We start from the raw sequence: 19,111 nt of genomic DNA on the forward strand, positions 1-19,111 counted from the left end.
GGGGTTGGAACAGGTTATCTGTCACCCCTAGTGAATGGATAAATCATTCACTCCATTCAGTGCTGGGTATTTCCACATAGTCTTCCGCTGCTTTTCCTTTTTGTAAATTGTACTATCTCTTCTAAATGGGATACAAGGAGGACTGGACACTGTTGTGGCTATAGCAGGAGACCTCCTTGATAACCAGAAACTTTGTCTTCTGACACCTGAAGTGCTGGTAGAAGGAAACTGGCGGGGGGGGGGGGAAGGGGGATTAACATCTGCCCTGGAATTAAGCTGGCATGCTGATGTCACCTCTGACAAAAATTGAAAGTAACATCACAGACCTTTAGGATTTGAAAAACTATATGGTGCACCGTACACCAGTCCCCAGACTTTGCTTGTCTCCCAGGATTGCCAACTGCAACTTGGCAACCCTAAACAGGGAAATCAGAAAAAAAAATCTGCAGAACTTTAATATTTCTTTATACTCAGCACCTGCCATAACATATTTTGATTTCCTGGTTTAATAGTGCAATACTCAACATAGTTACATCCTTCTAAGGCCATTGATTTCAATGAGCTTTGAAGGGTGTAATTCTGTTTAGGATTTGACTGCAAAAGAGAAAGTAATTTTAAATGAAGTTTCTGAGCAGAATGGAGGTTACACTATGTATTTTTAAGCAGATGGGTGAAGTATTTGGTTTTGTCTACGCAGTTGCCATCTTACTGTCTCCTGTTTCTCCATCACTGCTTCTTGTCTAAATATTAGCAGATGAGTTGACTTGCTTATTCACAGAGAACCAGCCCATGCTTCTTCAGAAGTGGTCATTTAGCATGGAGACCTGTTTAATTGAAACCACAAATGTGACTAAGTTCCCCTTCTGATGTGATCTGACATAAATGATCATAGGGAAAAATTGCCTCTTGCTGATCCCCACTATCTTACATCTCAACTTGCTGCAAGATTGAGGCAAACTGCACCAATTTACTGCTCCCAACTGCATGATAATGGACACTTTGCTGTGCACTCTCCCTTCATTACTGTACAGGTCAGGGCTGTTAACAAGGGGCTCTTGCCACTTTTGACAGATAGTCACTACCAAGATGAATGGCACTAGCCACATGACCACTTAAGACTCTGCTTTCACTTTCCAGCACCTTTAAAGCACTTACTTTAAAAAAAGGCTTATTTTTAACTCTTTATTAACTAGATGGATCAATGGAATTCAGTTGAAACTGACCTCTAATTCTTGTAAAATTTAATTGAAAAGAAATCTATAAAATAAATCTATTAGTTTGTCACAGGCTGGTAAAAATAATTTGGCTTACATAATGGAATTAAAAGAACTACTTGATATTTTACAGAGTTCAACCAGGTCTCTCTCATTGCCAACATTTTTAATATGCTGAAACACGTATACCATCGTATATTGAGACAGGCAGGGGTTCTCCCCAGCCCAGGTTGCCTATTCTGTTTTTATACCACCTTATTTCCAAGTAGACCTTGGCATTATATATAATTCTTCCTTCCTCCATTTTATCTTCATAAAAATCATGTGGTGTAGACTGAACCAACAAGGAGTGATTAGCCTAAGGTCAACCAATGAGAATCACAGCAAAATAGAGATTTGAACCCAAGCCTCTCAGTTTCGGCTCCAGCAATTCAGTGGCTCCCACTTACACTGTCATCCTAAGCAGGCTTACTCCTTAAGAGTAGCAGTGGCGTAGTGGTTAAGAGCTCGTGTATCTAATCTGGAGGAACCGGGTTTGATTCCCCGCTCTGCCGCCTGAGCTGTGGAGGCTTATCTGGGGAATTCAGATTAGCCTGTGCACTCCCACACATGCCAGCTGGGTGACCTTGGGCTAGTCACAGCTTCTCGGAGCTCTCTCAGCCCCACCTACCTCACAGGGTGTTTGTTGTGAGGCGAGAAGGGCAAGGAGATTGTAAGTCCCTTTGAGTCTCCTGCAGGAGAGAAAGGGGGGACATAAATCCAAACTCTTCTTCTTCTACCTTCTCCCTCTGCCTTTTACTCAGAGAAACCAGGCCTGGAATACTGCGATTGTCTAGCAGCAGTCACTGAGTTAAAGCTTCAGATGCTTCTTTTACCATTTTGAAGTTTTTTAAACTCTTGATGTTGGTTTTACTAATTTAACGTTGGAATGTAGTGCATGATTCACAATATAGACATGTTGTCTAGTCTCCAGTTGGGATTGCATTGTCCATAAAAGATCAAATTTGCTGCATAGAAGTGTTGTTGGATTCATCACTGTCCCTGTATAAGCAAATGATATGCCAGGAGCTGAGCTAAGGCTGGTTCACCAACTGCAACTGTTCCTGAGCAACATGATTCTGCCACAGTCACACATGACTTGGTATCATTCAGATCCAGAGGCGTAGCAAGGGGGAAAGTGCACGGTGCACCAGTGCGTCCTCCGCCCCAGAACGCCCCCACCCCACAACCCACCTCTTCTTAAGTCTATTAAAGGGGCTTACTCCCACAAATGTATTCTCGGGACTGCACTGACAGAGTTACAGTCCATGAATACAGATTTGCAATTGATTCCAAGCAGGAAGGATCTGGCCTGCAGACGTCTAACTCTTTGAACAAGGAGCGTGGAAGAGTTTGGGGTAATGTTATCTCACAGAAACACAGACCAACTGACATATTAAAGAAGTTGTGGTAACAGCAACTGCTGGCCTTTCCTGCCCAGTTCACATGAACTTGGGAAGGGTTAAGCTAGAAAGGGAATAAAGGGGGAAATTATGTACATGGGTACTAAACAACTGCACAAGTATCCCTTATTGCTTCCTGATGAACAAAGCAGCTACATGAATCATTGTCTCCTTCCCTCTCATCCTAATTAGACCAACCATTATAAATGCAACTGGAAAGTGTGGCTGTTGCCACACCTGTGGAAAGTCCAGGGGCTAAAAAGGAGTGTTTACAGACCTATTCCTCCTCAAAGCCCATTACCTAAACATTTTCAAAACAGGTAATCCCCTGCCATTGCATTTCTTATAACCCCATTCCACCCAAAATGTGTAATGTACAATAGTGTAATGTACAAGTACAGCAGTTCCTGACAAGCAGGCAGTTCCTGACAAGCAGGCAGTTCCTGACAAGTAGAACAGAATGGTCATTTTTTAAAATTCAAAATTAAGGATTTCAAACACATCAGCCATGTTCTGTAACTCCAGTCACTTCTAGGTAAAGTAGATTAAGTGGTTCAATTTCAATTCAGCTTCAGATCTGCTCTCTTTGAGGACTTGAGGAATTGTTTTGAGTTACCATTCAGGGTGTCAAACTGCAGGCCCTTCCAGGATGTTCATGAGGAATCACAGCAATTCCCACTCAGTTCTTGCCAGGTATGGCCACACTGCATGTTGGGAGGGACTGATGGGAATTGTAATCCATGAATATCTAGGCTGAGACCTGGAGTTTGAGACCCCTACGGTGGAGCATGCCAGATTATACTCCCAATGCCTGCTAAAAAGAGCCTCTAAAGAGTTGGACACCATCTGGGACTCTGGGATTCCTTTTAGAGTTAGGATTCAAAAGTATTACTTTGGAATATTCAGGGATATCTTTCAGGGTTAGGATACTTTGAAGTGATCCTGTTAGGTAGATTGTAGAAGGCAGTATGGGAGACTATTGTGCTTTTCCATGGGATACATTCTATGCTGTTCTTCAGGGTTTGAAGGATAATCTCTCAAGATGTTTAAGATCTACATGAAAGGAAACTCTCTGCCACTGTCACTCATTCTCTTCTTATGCAAATTAAGTTGTGAAATTCCTGAATAGGTATCTGGAATGACAAGGGAGTGGATGAAGGCAAATAAAAGACAAAACAATGATGATGTGGGGAGAGGGAGGACTTGGTTGACTAGCCGGCAGGAGAAATTATTTTTCCTGCTGGAACTGTACACATTCTGAATGACTAGGATGACATCTGATAGCAGCTATAGCCTAAGCCAGGGGATCCTTTCATCATTTTCTACTGATTTGCTAGCTTGGCCCTCTACTGTAGCAGCATGACATATGGCTACTGAAATCATACCTTGATACTTCAAGATTAGGTGAGGGGAGTCAGCAAGGTGCGGCAGTTAGACAACTGGCCTAGAATTGGGGTAACTGTAATCAAATTTTCACTCATTCATAAGGTTACTGGGTGACCTTGGAGCCAGTCACACTCTCTTAGTTTTATTAACCTCACAGGGTTTTTACAAGTATAAAAATGTGGAAGAAATACATATTTTACTATTGAGTTCTCTGGAAGAAATAAGGTGGGGTTAAAATATATTAGAGATAGATTATTGGCAATCTGTTCTACGTATCAGTGCAGCTAAAGACTGTCCAGAAACATTGGTTATTTCGAAATTCTGCTGCTCATCGTTTGTCGAGTATGGGCAGAAAGAACATATATAACACCTGCTCTATGCTGGTGCATTGAGGATGCATTATGACTGGTCCAACTGCAGCTTTGCCACTACCTGGCATAAAGGAGAAAGAGCAGAAAGTGAGAGAAGCATGTGACCATGATTTGTAGCACAAGAGAGGGGTTTTGGTCACCATAGAATTAGGAGGGGGGGGCAGTGCTTAGAAATTCACATGCCTGCTCTTGGATCCTACTTTTTTTAGTAGAGCCACATGTAGACAAGGACTTTGACTAATTAGAATTTACAGAGTCTAGAAAAGCCTTGGACGCTGGCAATGCAGATGGGTTCTTGTTTGAAGAATAAAAAATCCCCACAATGGAGTCCACAGAACCCTCCAAAACAGGCACTAGAGTCAAGTTAAGTGTATTCACCCACCATACGAATGATCTATTCAGAGTACATACTGAGGTCGTCTGATAGCAAAACCTGTTGCTTTTAACTACCGACTCTAAAACTTGAAGGACATTATTTTATGCTGTTTACTAATTACCTACTCAATGAGAATACATCTTTTTATTCCTAATAAGAAATTTCATAGAGCATAATGTATGACTACTCTGAGTCTGCAGCCCTTGGGGCTTATAAAAGAGTGTCAGACAGTTTATATACAATTAATTTTTTTGTCCGGATATGTGCTTATTTCTTGATGAGTTACTAAGCTTTCCTCTTGACAAACAGTCGAAGTATGCGGTTAGAACTGTTATTAGATTTACCCTGCATGGTCTAATTTGCTTTGCCTCATGAAATTAGATGAATTATTAAACACATAATCTGTTATTCCCTATTAAAATTAATTGATTTTCATGTCATCTTAAAACTAATGAATTGTCTGGGGATATTTTTATAAACTGCATCATGTAACAGGAAGACCATTTTATTCCCATCCTTTCTGCTAATGATCTTCCACAGAATGACGCTTTGTGAGCTTTCACAGGAGAGAACAAACATAATTACTCTTACACAAGGTTTTTTTCCCCTACTGATGGATTATTACAATACTATTACCAATGTTATAGACGTGTTTAATACAGTAAACTTATGAATAAAATATTTGACTTAATTACACAGAAAAAGCAGAGCAAAATTATTCAGAATCCCTGAGTAACTAAAGTTAAAGAGTGATACTGGTATGCTTAATGTTATTTCAAAAATCTATTCTCTTATGGCAAATGACACATAATATAGTATGAGATTTGCCTTCTCAAACAAATAAGTAAATTAAAAATGCTGCAACTTTAGCACATTTGATGTGCAGTCGTGTGTCCCAATTCAGAACCTCATGCAACAGATACAAAGAGCACTTCCTCGGGGGTGGGGGGGAGGGGGGCTGTTTCCATCCCATTCCACAGAATATTCTTATACACATGTTCTACATAGTTAATTGAAATTAACAAGTAAGTGCTCACAGTGTGTTGTCATTGAATCAGAGCAGTTAAATGCCACATTCTGTTGACTACCTTTATTAACTGAACTTATGGCTTTTGTATAATGTAGTTTTATAAGCCACTATTTCTACAAATTTAACTTGCTTTTAAAACATTTAATCTGCATGGCGAGTGTGTATATTACTAAGTATTTTGAGGGCAGCCTATTGCAAATTAAGAAATAAATGCTATCTTGCTATTAAATGGATTATCTGCTGGCCTTCTTATGCAGTTGATCCTTTGGGGAGAGGAATCTGTTTAGATAGACACATCCTGAATCTTAATGGCGCACATCCTTGTGGATCTATTAGATGTTTCTCAAATGATGCTGGATATTCCTTAAAGGTTTTTCCAACTGATGTTTTCAAGCAAAGCTCATCACCTTTCTCACTGCTCATTCTCTGATTCTTGGGGACTGCATAACTAACTTATTTCTTCCAGCTTAGAGACACAGCTAGACAAGTCACCAGAGACCTGTAATTAGTAATAGCCACAAGAAGGGGGAATTGGATTGGGAACATGGTTGTGGGTGGGATTTAACCTTCTTCTAATGCCATTTCCCCAATGTAAATTGCCTCCTCACTCAATAGGGAAAACATACAAGGACCATATGTTTGGGTAAATATCTTCAAAGGACGATTTAAATCCAGAAATCAGCAGCTGAAAAGATTTAAAATACCCCTCTCTCAACGCCAGGGTTCTGGACCAATTAAAAACCCTCTATAGCTGCAATTAATAGAAATTTAAAAAGACAGAAATCTGATTCCTGATCTGCAATGTCTCCTTAAGTTTCACTCTAAGATGTTTAGCTAGTCACATCCATGTTAAACCTTTGATTTTCTGAATAACTGGGGGGGGGGGGGGACCCTTTGGAAGAATCTCGCTTTCAGTTGGAAACACTTTTTAAAGTGAGTACATAGATGGATAAGGAGAACCTTGTAATATATAAAGTCAGTATTTCCAATGCAAAGACTTGCTCCCAAGATGAACTCTATGATAGAAGTGTAAAAAAATTTCCAATCAAAACACAAGATGTAAATGTTTAAAGTACAGTAAATATATTGATATATAACATCTCAGGTAGACACAATGGCTTACAGCCTATGAAATATAAGCACAATAGCATCCACAGATGCAGTTCTTTCCTGCCCTTCATCAAGGTCAAGATTTACCCAAGGTCTTAAAAAAGATAATGAGGAAGGACTCAGCACATGGGTCGATAAAAACCCAAACAGTATGGGGAACTGTAGTCAGGATTGGGAATCAGGTGGACACTGTTATGTCAATGAAATTACTGGAACTATAGCACCTGATAGAAGAGGAGGTGGAAAACAATCCTCTTGGCAGTTCCCATAGGCCATGTAGCTTTCTGATCTCACAGGTTGTACAACCTCAATTATCAGCATTTTAGAGGTCTCCAGGGGCCACAGGAGAGGAAGAAGGGAATGGGAACAAAATACCATCCCCTGGCAAGACTAGTGCTTCTGAGCATTTGAATACATTCAGTTAGTTACAGAAAATTCTAGTTTCTTTCTAAAGATGCTTTCATCACTTTGATGAGCATTACAAATGACTTTTCGGTCAGGTCTGAAAACTTGTATTTAGCCATTTCTCCACCCTTTTTACTCAAATATGACTACTCTACTTACCACAAAGCTGGCTTACAATAAAACACTTCTAATACAATGCTATAAAAAGGAATAAATCAATCCATAAAACCATAATTAAAAGCAGCAGCTGATTAAAGAATAAAAAATTATGCATATACAAAGCAGAAGGATAAAATATAAAAACAGCATTTTTAAAAAAGTTTTAAAATGTTACAGCAATGTAAAATCTTTAGCAAGCCTCCACTTGACCTAATAAAGAAGCAAAATAAAAGACCCTCTGGAAAAGTGAAGCTTAATGTTGACTCTATTGAAAAGCCAATAATGAAGGGCAAGGGAGGGAATTCCATAGCTTGCATGCCAATTCCCAGAGCAGGCTCTCATTGGCTCAAACACTTTGAACAGAGTCCAAAAACACATTTGGAGTCAACGGACTTGATACAGCAGTGGTGATTCGTACAAACAAGCATCCAGATGTCAACATCCTAGCTAGTGCATATGGAAACTAACTGAAGTTTCTGAATTTTCTTCAGGAAAATCCCACAAAGATCTCCACTATGACTGCTAAGGTTGCCAGCTCTGGGTTGTGAAACATTTGGCAATTTTGGGGCTGGAGCCTAAGGAGGAAGGTTTGGGGAGGGGATGGACTTCAGTGGGTTATAATGCCAGAGAGTTCACCTTCCAAAGCAGCTATTTTCTCCAGGGAAACTGATCTCTGTCACCTGGGGATCAGTTGTAATAGTAGAAGATCTCTAGCCACCACTTGAGGTTGGCAACGTTACTGTAATGCGTAGCTCCAAGGGGGCGGGGGTACGTGATGCACGGGGCATGTGCCCCTGTGGGGGTGTTCCAGGGCGGTCTGGGGCGGGGTGGTGGGTTGTGGGGTGGGGGCATTCTGGGGCGGAGGACGCACTGGTGCACTGTGCACTTTCCCCCTTGCTACACTTCTGCATCTGAATGATACCAAGTCATGTGTGACTGTGGCAGAATCACGTTGCTCAGGAACAGTTGCAGTTGGTGAACCAGCCTTAGCTCAGTTCCTGGCATATCATTTGCTTATACAGGGACAGTGATGAATCCAACAACACTTCTATGCAGCAAATTTGATCTTTTATGGACAATGCAATCCCAACTGGAACAGACAACATGTCTATTTGTGAATCAGCATGCATTCCAACAATTAAAAAAAACCAACATCAAGAGTTTAAAAAACTTCAAAATGGTAAAAGAAGCATCTGAAGCTTTAACTCAGTGACTGCTGCTAGACAATCGCAGTATTCCAGGCCTGGTTTCTCTGAGTAAAAGGCAGAGGGAGAAGGCAGAGGGACGAAGAAGAAGAAGAGTTTGGATTTATGTCCCCCCTTTCTCTCCTGCAGGAGACTCAAAGGGGCTTACAATCTCCTTGCCCTTCTCCCCTCACAACAAACACCCTGTGAGGTAGGTGGGGCTGAGAGAGCTCCAAGAAGCTGTGACTAGCCCAAGGTCACCCAGCTGGCGTGTGTGGGAGTGTACAGGCTAATCTGAATTCCCCAGATAAGCCTCCACAGCTCAGGCGGCAGAGCTGGGAATCAAACCCGGTTCCTCCAGATTAGATACACGAGCTCTTATCCTCCTATGCCACTGCTGCTCCTAGGATCCTTTCCAAGGTAGGATCCTTTCCAAGACTATTTTGGTCTTTGAGGGAAGACTCAGGGCCAGGGATGTACTGCCCACAGGGATGGTGTGTGTGTGTCAAATGACCCCAGGTGCCATGGTGGGGGGAGCAAAATCACCCCCTCCCCTCCCCCCCCATGCTGACCCAGGTTGGAAAAGCAGGGTCAGTGTGGGGGATGCGCCTAAAGACAGAGTGGCATCTATCCAAGCCGCATCCTTCCCTCTCCAGGTCCTTAAGGGCGGGGCTCAGGGGAGGCTTAGATGGGTATCGCGGCAGCTGGTCAGCTCCTGGGCCACCTGCTGCAGTGCCTTGCCCCCTGCTCCCTGCAGGTTGGCTTCTGCCCTCCCGTCTGAGCCGCCCCCGCCCCTGAGCACAGGGGGCAGGGGTGGGCGCAGAAGCAGGTGTTGTTACTGGATGCCATTTACCCCTGATACACCTCTGCTCAGGCCAGGTCTGACTATGATTGCAAAATTCTTGGAGCTTTTGGGGTAGAGCCTGGGGAAGAGGCTGTTTGAGGAAAAGAGGGGAGGGGCATCAGCTGGATAGAACACCTTAGAATCCAAAGTTGTCATTTCCTCCAGGAGAACACTTCTGTTGTATGGAAATCAGTTGTAATTCTAGGAGTTCTTAAGACTCTACCTGGGGGTTGGCACCCTAGGCCTGGCAGCAATCAGTGACTTTGATTATATCAAAGGCCATTGGTAGGAAATCACATCTGTCCAAGGCTTGGTTTCTTGGAGTAAAAGGCAAGGTGAAGGAATAGGGCCTTTACCAGTGCCGTTTTAACCTTTGAGGGAAGACTCATTGGAACCAGGGCTGACAGCAATCACTGGGAGACTTGATATCATCTGACTGCATGACTGAGGCCTGGCTAATTATAGGATTATTGTGAGGATAAAAATGAGGAGAGGTGACAAATGCATGCTGCTTTGGTTCTTACTGTGGAAAAAGGGGTATAAATGAAGTAAATAATTAATATATAAATTGAATAAATAAATAAATAAATAAATAAATATAGCTGAAGATGGCAGGCAGATAAAAGGTAGGTTGGTGAATGGCTGAGAAGGTGAGAATGGGGCAGGGAAAAAGGAGAAGATATTGGGGTTACCTGAAGGAGAGAAAGAGGAAACAGTGTGGACAGTGGGATAAACTGAAAAATGATGTAACCCCCTGCCCCAAATCCTTGAGAGTTCCCTATCACGCAAATAGGCCTTGCCCAGTGGTCATTACCACACAACTGGGCCAAAGTTTTCCTAGGCAGCAGCTGCTGGGGATAGAGGGAAACCTGAAGACAAAGGGACAGATAAATGTAACGTATAAGTGGGAAGGGGAGAAGGGAGTAGGAAAAGGGGAGAGTTTATGAGGTTTTTTAGGGAAAGGAAGTGGAAATAGTGGGGAAATGAGATGCCTTCCACAAATTCTTGCAAGTTCCTACTTGTATGGCATATTATGAATCTATAGCAAAGCAAAACATGGACACTAAAAAGAAATATGAACCCATGACAGGAGGTCCAGATTTTCAAACTGAGACCACCTCCGATATACAGAGACAATTATAGGCATGACTAGTAATTTGAACATATGCATTTGAACAACACACTTTTCTGAGAGCTGCTTTGAATGGTCATCCAATCTCGTCCTCACACAGGAAATTTAATCCCTTTATTTGGAGTGAAGGTATTTTCCTTGGTTTCTAACAGATGAATACAACCCCACCTGTGTGTACAGTATAACCAGTTTATCAGGAAAAAGCTCTGCTTCTCATAAAGGTTTATGCTGAACTATGTGGAATGAAAATTGGCCACCAGCATATCTATGAAGGTTAAACTAGTAAGACGAGGAGAATTGCTTATTTCAGTGGGGATCATAAATAATATATAGAGAAAAAAACAAGAATAAAACTTTTAACACCTTACAGATGTAAAAAATATGAACTTATCAGTTGTACTGAATTGCAGCCTCCTACAAAATGGCTGTACACATCCAGCTACATAAGCTCGAAAAGAGAACAAAGACTGCTATAAATATTCCAAGAAGCCAATAAAAAAAAACTAGGAGTGGTTAGTTCTCCAGTGTAATGGGCCACTGTAAAAAGCTTTTATTGTTAAGAGAGTTACTTTACTAAGAGCTGTATGAAGAAAGCTGAATGAATGTGAAAAATTGCATGCAATAACCTGTGCCGAAAGATGATTATCAACCCTTGAGTTCTGTGCTTTTGACTGAGTGGGAATGCTGTTAGAAGATTGCTGTTGTGGTTAAAGAAAAGCTTGTTTTGTACTTTTCTCCCTCCTCCAGGAGTCCGGGAAACCGACGTATGCTTTTCCGTTCCTTTTGTATATTCGTACTGAATATCACTTGTCAAGGGCCTGATACTGCAGTTCTGCCTTCTCTGAACCTTTACACATTTATTGTGAATGCTATTTTTGGCAATATCTAAGGGTCAGGCTTTTTCTATCAGAGAACAAGAAGCCACTACTATTGTCTTTTTATGTAGCACTCTGAGGGCTTAACTAAACATTATCCACAAACAGGTGTACCAAAAATGGAGTGGAGAAGGAAGCTTGGTGGGGGAGAAGTACTTAGCTCTTTCGCCAGTGCTTCTCTAGCTGCTGCTTACACTATCCTCACCCTTCACCCAAACAGGGTTCCAGATCTCTGTTTACTCTAACAGACATGCATATAAAAGTTTGCAGGATGCAAGGAGAGGGGAAGAAGGGATCGTTTGCAACAAAAAAGGAGCAGGGAGGGAAAGGGTTAAGTAGCCCTTGACTCCCACCATTTTTCTGCTTTAAACTGCTCCCTTGCAAACTGGATTTTCTCTAATGAAAGTGGCCAAGAACATTTTATTTATTGAAGACATTTTTATCTGTACTTATATCCAAATCGAAGAAATAACAACCAACCCTGTAGATTCCTTTGTCCCAAAGGACAAAGGTAAAAACCAGCAGTTTTTAAAGGCAAAAACCAGTAGTTTGAATTTTGCAGAACTGAATTGGCTGCTTGTGAGGTTATCAGCACTGGTATGTGCCCAGTCATCCTAACCAACCTGCAATCTTATGCCTGCATTCTGAATCAACTGTACCTTCCAAACATTCTCCAAAGTCAAAAAGTACAGACTTTCTTGCAACAGTCAAACCTTAACTTACATATGTTACAACAGAGCATTTAGTACTATTCTTGATTTTCAAAACACTGTAACTATTTTATTGTCTCAAAACACCTTCAGAGGAAGGTAAACATCAAAGGCAAGGTATGTTGTCCTAAACAGTTATGTTTGTTTAAGTCTGAAAGAAACTCTTCTTACAATGGCATTATAAATTTGCTCAATAAATAAATGAATAAATTATGTTGAACTGATGTTAAACTATTTATTAGTACATCATACTGAAGCATACTTAATTTTAATTCATATCAAAATCAAAGCAAACCATCATATTTTACAGGTTTATAATACACCTGGGAGTGGCTGCAGCTGGCTGCTGGGCTGGGAAGAGGGGTTGCTATCGGCTCCCCTTCTGTCCCAGCAGCTGGGACGCCAAGAGAAACTTCCGTTGACTCTCCTTCTCTTCCACCAGCCCAGCAGCTGGGACGCCAGAGAAACTGGCGCCCCGGCTGCTGGGCTGGGAAGAGGGGCTGTAGCCCGACTTGTAAGAAGTGTTTACTCGCGAGTAAGTGGTGCTCTGCGCCAGGGGGGCACCTGGAGGGGTTTTTGCCTCCGGGCGCCATTTGCCCTCCCCCCACACACACCTCTGGATAAAATACATCCTTGCCTGACACCTTTGCCAATTTGGAAATCATTCTGTTTCTCCATAATCTGTCCCAGCAGTAGCTTCTTGTCCAGAGTAGAGGTTGTGGCACACCCATTTCTTACAAAACCAACCAAACTTTTTATCATGTACACAATCAGTGGTATGCCAGACAGCTACTATGCAGATGCCCTCACTAATTGATCATGCAGATGCCCTCACTAATTGATCATGCAACTTCATTGCTATCCTTTTGGAAGGGGAGGGAATTTTAAAGCTAGAATACTGGATGCCACTCCTCCCTTTCGGGGGAGAGGAGGGAAATTTATATTGGTGGTATATGGGTCTCGTGGGCCCCTATTTTAGAATGTACCTGTTTTAAGATTTTTATTTTTTTTTTTGTATGATTTTGTGTTGTTCATCACCCTGAGACTCTTCTCGAGGGGATAGGGCGGTATAGCAAGTTTAATAAATAATAATAATAATAAAAAATTTATAAATAGACTATTGGATGCCATTTAGTTTATTGAGATTTATTATATATTGTCAGAAATAGTTTTTATGGTTATCGCTGCTTTTAAATGTTTACTTTATATTGTTTCCTTTATGTTGTACACCGCCCAGAGCCCTTCGGGGATGGGGCAATATAGAAGTTAAATAAATAAATAAATAAATAAATAAATAAATAAATAAATAAATAAATAAATAAATAAATAAATAAATAAATAAATAAATATGCTAGAATGGGTGGATTCCACTCAACACATGAAAATCACACTTGCTAATTGTACCCTTTACACTTGTTAACCAATGCAAATGGTTCTTTCCCCCACCTTAGACATTCCACAGGTATATATACTCCACTTGCTTTACTACCATCAGATCCTCTGAAGATGCCAGCCACAGATGCAGGTGAAACATCAGGAGAAAATGATACTGGAACATGGCCATACAGCCTCAAACCCCATTACACTAGGAGCAGGGGTAGGGTATTCCTGGCGGTTCTCCAGATGTTTCTAGACTATAATTCCCATCAGTTCTGCTCAGCATACATTGGCCATGCTGGTAGGGGCTGATGGGAATTGTAGTTCCTGAACATCTGGAGAGCCGCAGGTTCCCTACCCCTGCCCCAGAGGTTCATATTTCTTCCCAGTGGCAATTACTTTGCTTTCCACACCCAGTTGTATCACATATTCAAAAAGAAACAGCTCATCCTTTTCAGATAATCTTCACTTACTTGAACTTCTCAAAATGCCAATGTTCATGTAGGAGAAGATTCCTATGGGTTATTTCCACTAGAAACAAGGTCAAAATCCAGCCACCAAGTGAAAAGTCAGAATATAGAACAGAAGAAGGGAGAGAGTTAATTATGATGGATATCATTTAAGCATTCTGGGTAGAGAACATTAGCTTTTAGTGGATTGCCCTGATTTATGAAAATGTTGGCAAAGAAACAAAAACAAGATCAAACCTAAGGAAGAAAAGCTTTATCGTGTTGGACTACATAGGTTACTTGTTGAATAACAGTAAAATATTTTGTTCATTATGCCAATTTATTGAGTTTGGTTGCCGTAAGCTTTTCAGCTTTTAATTATGGTGTTTAGAAGACAATGGAGAAGGTTTAAAATAATAAGAAAGCTGCTAGGCTGCTGCAGTCTTACAAAGACAAACACTGGTTCCCTGTGTATAGTATACATTTAACCTGTCAGCAAGCACAGAATTTTTTTTCAGGTAACAAGCAAAAGGATGCTTTTAGTAGCTATCAAGTAAACCATTTTCCTTCGCTGTATTTGAAGGGAACTCCTTTAAGTTAAAATGCTGCTTTATTAAATTATAAATTAAAGTATGCTCTGCTGAAAATGGTTGATGTTTGGCTTCTGTTCTTGTGTGAGTCATTATGATGCAAAGTTAAAGGTTTCTGGGACATAATGAAATTCACACTTACATTCTTCATGCAGTTGCCATGGCCAATTCACTTGAAAATGAGAATTATAGAGAGCATTTCCTGGTCTTTGACCCTTTCTGAAGGAGTTTTAAAAGTAGGTTGTATGCAGAGAACTAACCCTCCTTCTCAAGTGAATCTATGCTTTGAGCAATATTAGTGGTCCTAAAACACTTCAACAAATTGAAAAGTATTCAAATACTTCTTAACACTAAATTCTAAAAAGTGGTCATTTACCATTAAGGTAAAACAGAAAGCACTGGCGCTGATAATAGTGAAATAAATTAACTGGCAGAATTCTAATTTGTCAGATAAAAGCGATCATATGGATAACAGCTCTCAAGATCCTTCCAGGAAAAATGTAAGGCCTGAGTTAATTAAATAGGTTATTACATACAAACTATACACAAGTCAAAACAAACGATTGCTTAGATTAGTCCTAAACATTAACTGGATTATAACAAGTGGTTGATGCAGATTTTTAAGACAACTATTGGACAAAAACACATGATATTGTTTCATTGTTGGACAAAGCTTATGTCTCTGTAGTAATAATGTTACATACTGTCTAATTGCTCATAGATTTCTCCCAGATGTAATCACATTTACTGTAAGTGATAATTAAATGCATAATTCAAAGGTCAGTTCTTTTAAGTCCCATTGATTACAATAGGAGTTCACGCACACATTTATGGCTTCAATCATATTCACTTATATCTAAAATAATTGTAACTAAACTCAATGGGGATAACTTCTAAGTAAACATGTGCAGGTCACATCTCAGTCATCGAATCAGAGGGATTTAAAAGGTAGTTATCTATATTTCTGGAACTTTTTGAGATCATGGTTTGCCATCCTTCTGACTCAACTTGTATCTCAAAGGAGTTCATGTTAGCAAGAGGTATTGTTGGAGCGTTCTCACATTATGCTACAGAAATTAGCTCACACATTAACCACATTAATCATCAAGCTAATTATTGGATGAATGTGGTATTTCTCACACTTTCATTCTGCTCTTCTTTCAAGGAGCTCAGGGCAAAATACAAAGAGAGTTCTAAGGGGACGGGAAATATAACTATTTCACCCCCTCCTCCTTTAGACATGTGTGACCACTATTTCAAAACAGCAAACTAACAGAATCACTGTCCCTGGGTAAACATTGCTCTTTAGCCTTGCCAAAGACATGCCCTTGATGTTGGAAAATTGAAATGCAGCCAGTGGTGGAACAAGCCTGGTTGTTGCCCCCTGGAACCAAACTCTGGCTGTTTGGCTCTGAACCCTGGATATTCTTCACGTCATGATCAGGTTGTATTGCCCATATATCCCATACCCCTTTCTATTCCAAATCTATTATCCAACCTATGTATATCTTAGGAACTCTGTGGCCCACTTTGCACGGGCCAAAAGCAGCGCCCCCTGGAACGGTAAAAACACCATTCCAGGGGAGCTCTGAAATGAGGCAGCACTGTGCTTTCCCTCCCCCAACCGATGCTCAATGACAGTGAGTCTTTTCAAAAACAGTATTTTGTACCCGGTGCCGAAAGAACAGCACCGAGTTGAAGGTGCCACTTTTAGGCACCTCTGTTTTGTTTGTAAACTTACCTTCTCTTCCCTGCATAGTTCTGCACGCCTCCTGTCCTCTAACCCCCGAGGTGTTGCCATGGCCATGGGGGTGTGTCCCCTAGTCCCTGCAGAGATGTAGGGAAGAGAAGGTAAGTTACAAACAAAACGAAGGCACCTTCGTGCAAAGGCACCTCAGCTGGCTGTGGTGGCTCTGGGGCTGCCTACACGGCAGCATGCGAATGGTCCCGAGGCTCCACTGGCATCATGTATGCCGGTGTGCCACCGCTTCACAGGCCCATGCGGAGTGGGCCTGTGTGTACTTGTTTGCTGCACTGAACCAAGTGATTGTAAATCCCTTATCCCTACAATAAAGATTGTCAAATTTGACAATAAAAATGGTCAAATTCTCAGTTACCTGGAAGAAATCCTTCAGCTCCTTGTGCGAGCAAATGGTCAAAATGGCGACCACCTGCAGAACTCAGGCACGAGCTCGGCCTCCTTCAATGATCCAGCCAGAATAAAGGAGCCTCTCCCTGTTCTCAAGAGTTTCATCAGTTCCCAGTCCCCACCCCCTTGATTTGGTCAGCCTGGATCATGGAATGTTTTCCTGCTGGATCCAGGTGTCCTCTTCCTGATGTCCTCCTATCATTTTAAGTCCTCTAAATCTGTGATACCTGTTTGGAGAAGGAGGGGACTTAACCCATCCCATTGTTTCTCACTACCTGTATTAGTATCTCTAAAGGGTGATTGGGTGGGGCTGGCAGTCTGCTCAGAGAAAAGGAAAACTGTTTTAAATTTTCCATTCAAACCTTAAAAAAGAGGGGGAGGCCTTTTCTTTGCACAGCCCAAGATATAAAATACAGAGAGCATTAACCATACAGAAGCCTTTTGCTTAATCATATTGAAAGCATAGTTGCACGGACAGAAGTGATGGAACAATAGACTTTTTCAAAATTTAGATGACATGAAATTTGTTAAAGTGAAATGAAATAAAGTGCCTCTCCATTTTTCTTTCTCTGTATGTGTTACAGATTGATAACCTTGGCAGTACTTCCAGTGAAGGTAAAGACTAACTGTATCAGTGCAATCCTAAGGAGTTACTCCAGTCTAAGCCCATTCATTTCAATGAATCATTTACCGGTAGTTTGGAATAATTCTTCATAGGATTGTGCTGTATATCTAATAGCAAAAAGTTATCCCCCAAGTGTATAACCAAATGTGTGCAACAGGGCTACTATTTCAAATTATGGAAATCTGGGAAAATTGTAGGTTTGCAAAATACACTCACACCCAAATTAAAGAGAGAGAAAGATACCTGCAGGGTTGTGGAGAGGTCAGAAAAACAATTCACTGAAGTCCAGATGGTATTTTATATTGCTGTGGTGGCAGAGGTGGCAGTGGGAGAGATGAACTGGAGCAGGTGGGAGGTGAAGAAGAAGCCAGATTGGACAGTGGAGGGAGGAGAGATATGGGATGTTGCCTTTTCTGTCAGTAGTTGAGGGTCCTCATTTTTAAACATATATTCATGCACTTGCTATACATAGATGCCTCCCAGTAATCTGCAAAAAGATCATTTACAAGAAACGTTGTAGATTACCAGTTCTGATAGAAGAGTGGACATACTTTAGCCTTCTTAGCTCAGAAGGCCAGTATACCTAGTGCCACATACAATATGCCATGAACATGCAAGGAATTTTCATGACCACATTACTACAGCTGCTTCTGTATGGCACCTGCAGGATTGAAAACTCACTGTAGTGGCATTTGGTGCAAGAGGCTGAGGCAGATCAGGGAAATCGGCAACACTGGCCATCCACAGAAATACTTTCTACACAGGTACACACACACACAGACACACACAGGGCTTGACATATTCCAACCAATGGAATTTAAGGGCACCTATCTCTGTACTGGGTTGCCATTTCTATGTGTCTGCTGTTATAGGATATATAATTTCAAAAATCAATAAGAAATACCAAATATTAAGTTGAAATAAACTAGTCATTGCTGCCAAACGCCCATAACTTTTTTTGCCTACCAATACAAGGTAATTACAAGGTTAAAAAACAGTGTTATATTTAAGGGCTGATGAGTGATATATATCAATTGATCCAGGAATTGGATGTATTTGCTTTAATTTATCACTGTACTTAGGTAAGGATTTGGGATTTAATGTTGTATGAGAAATATCAGATTGATTAGCATAATATATACCAACATGTATATTATGTTTAAATTTACTAAAATAATAACAATTGGTATTTAAATAAGATTTAATAACACACACACACACAGAGTAATGCTTTGTGTTGGTTCTTATCCCCACTCTGCCATAGAAGGTTGTTGGGCCTGTCACACACTCACCTTAATCAATTTCACAGGGTTGTTGTGAGGATAAAATGTAAGTCACTTTGGGTCTCCCACTGAGGAGAAAAGATAAAAGGTATACATGAAATAAATACAATAAAAAGTAAAATAAGAGACATAAAACATATTTCATAGATGGTGGGTTTTTTGGAAGTTGGTTTTTAGAGGATTAAAGTCACAATGAGTTATAATATATTGCATAAATCAATACATTTATTGAGATAACTAAAAATGTAGCTGATTTTGACGCTTGGAAGATACTGCTACAAATGAACATAAGAATGGAAACTGTGCTAAACAGGGAAAAGTAACTCTCCCCTTTTCCCCAGTGTTAAATGGAAACATGTTTTGCTAAAATTCATAGGACTTCCATAGAAACAATTCTAAG

At 40.8% G+C, this 19,111-nt stretch overlaps 1 protein-coding gene across 1 annotated transcript in view; it reads right to left on the reverse strand.

Moving 5' to 3' along the window:
- The window catches only part of SP4 (Sp4 transcription factor), a 105,873-nt gene extending 89,417 nt beyond the window's left edge, over positions 1–16,456 (reverse strand). The window contains exon 1 of the mRNA XM_048510864.1: positions 16,396–16,456. Coding sequence (XP_048366821.1) covers positions 16,396–16,411 — 16 coding nt within the window. The 5' untranslated portion in view covers positions 16,412–16,456. The remainder of the gene's footprint in view (positions 1–16,395) is intronic.
- Between the last annotated feature and the right edge of the window lie 2,655 nt (positions 16,457–19,111).

Source organism: Sphaerodactylus townsendi, linkage group LG11 (genome assembly GCF_021028975.2).
Source record: "Sphaerodactylus townsendi isolate TG3544 linkage group LG11, MPM_Stown_v2.3, whole genome shotgun sequence".
Classification (NCBI taxonomy): Eukaryota; Metazoa; Chordata; class Lepidosauria; order Squamata; family Sphaerodactylidae; genus Sphaerodactylus; species Sphaerodactylus townsendi.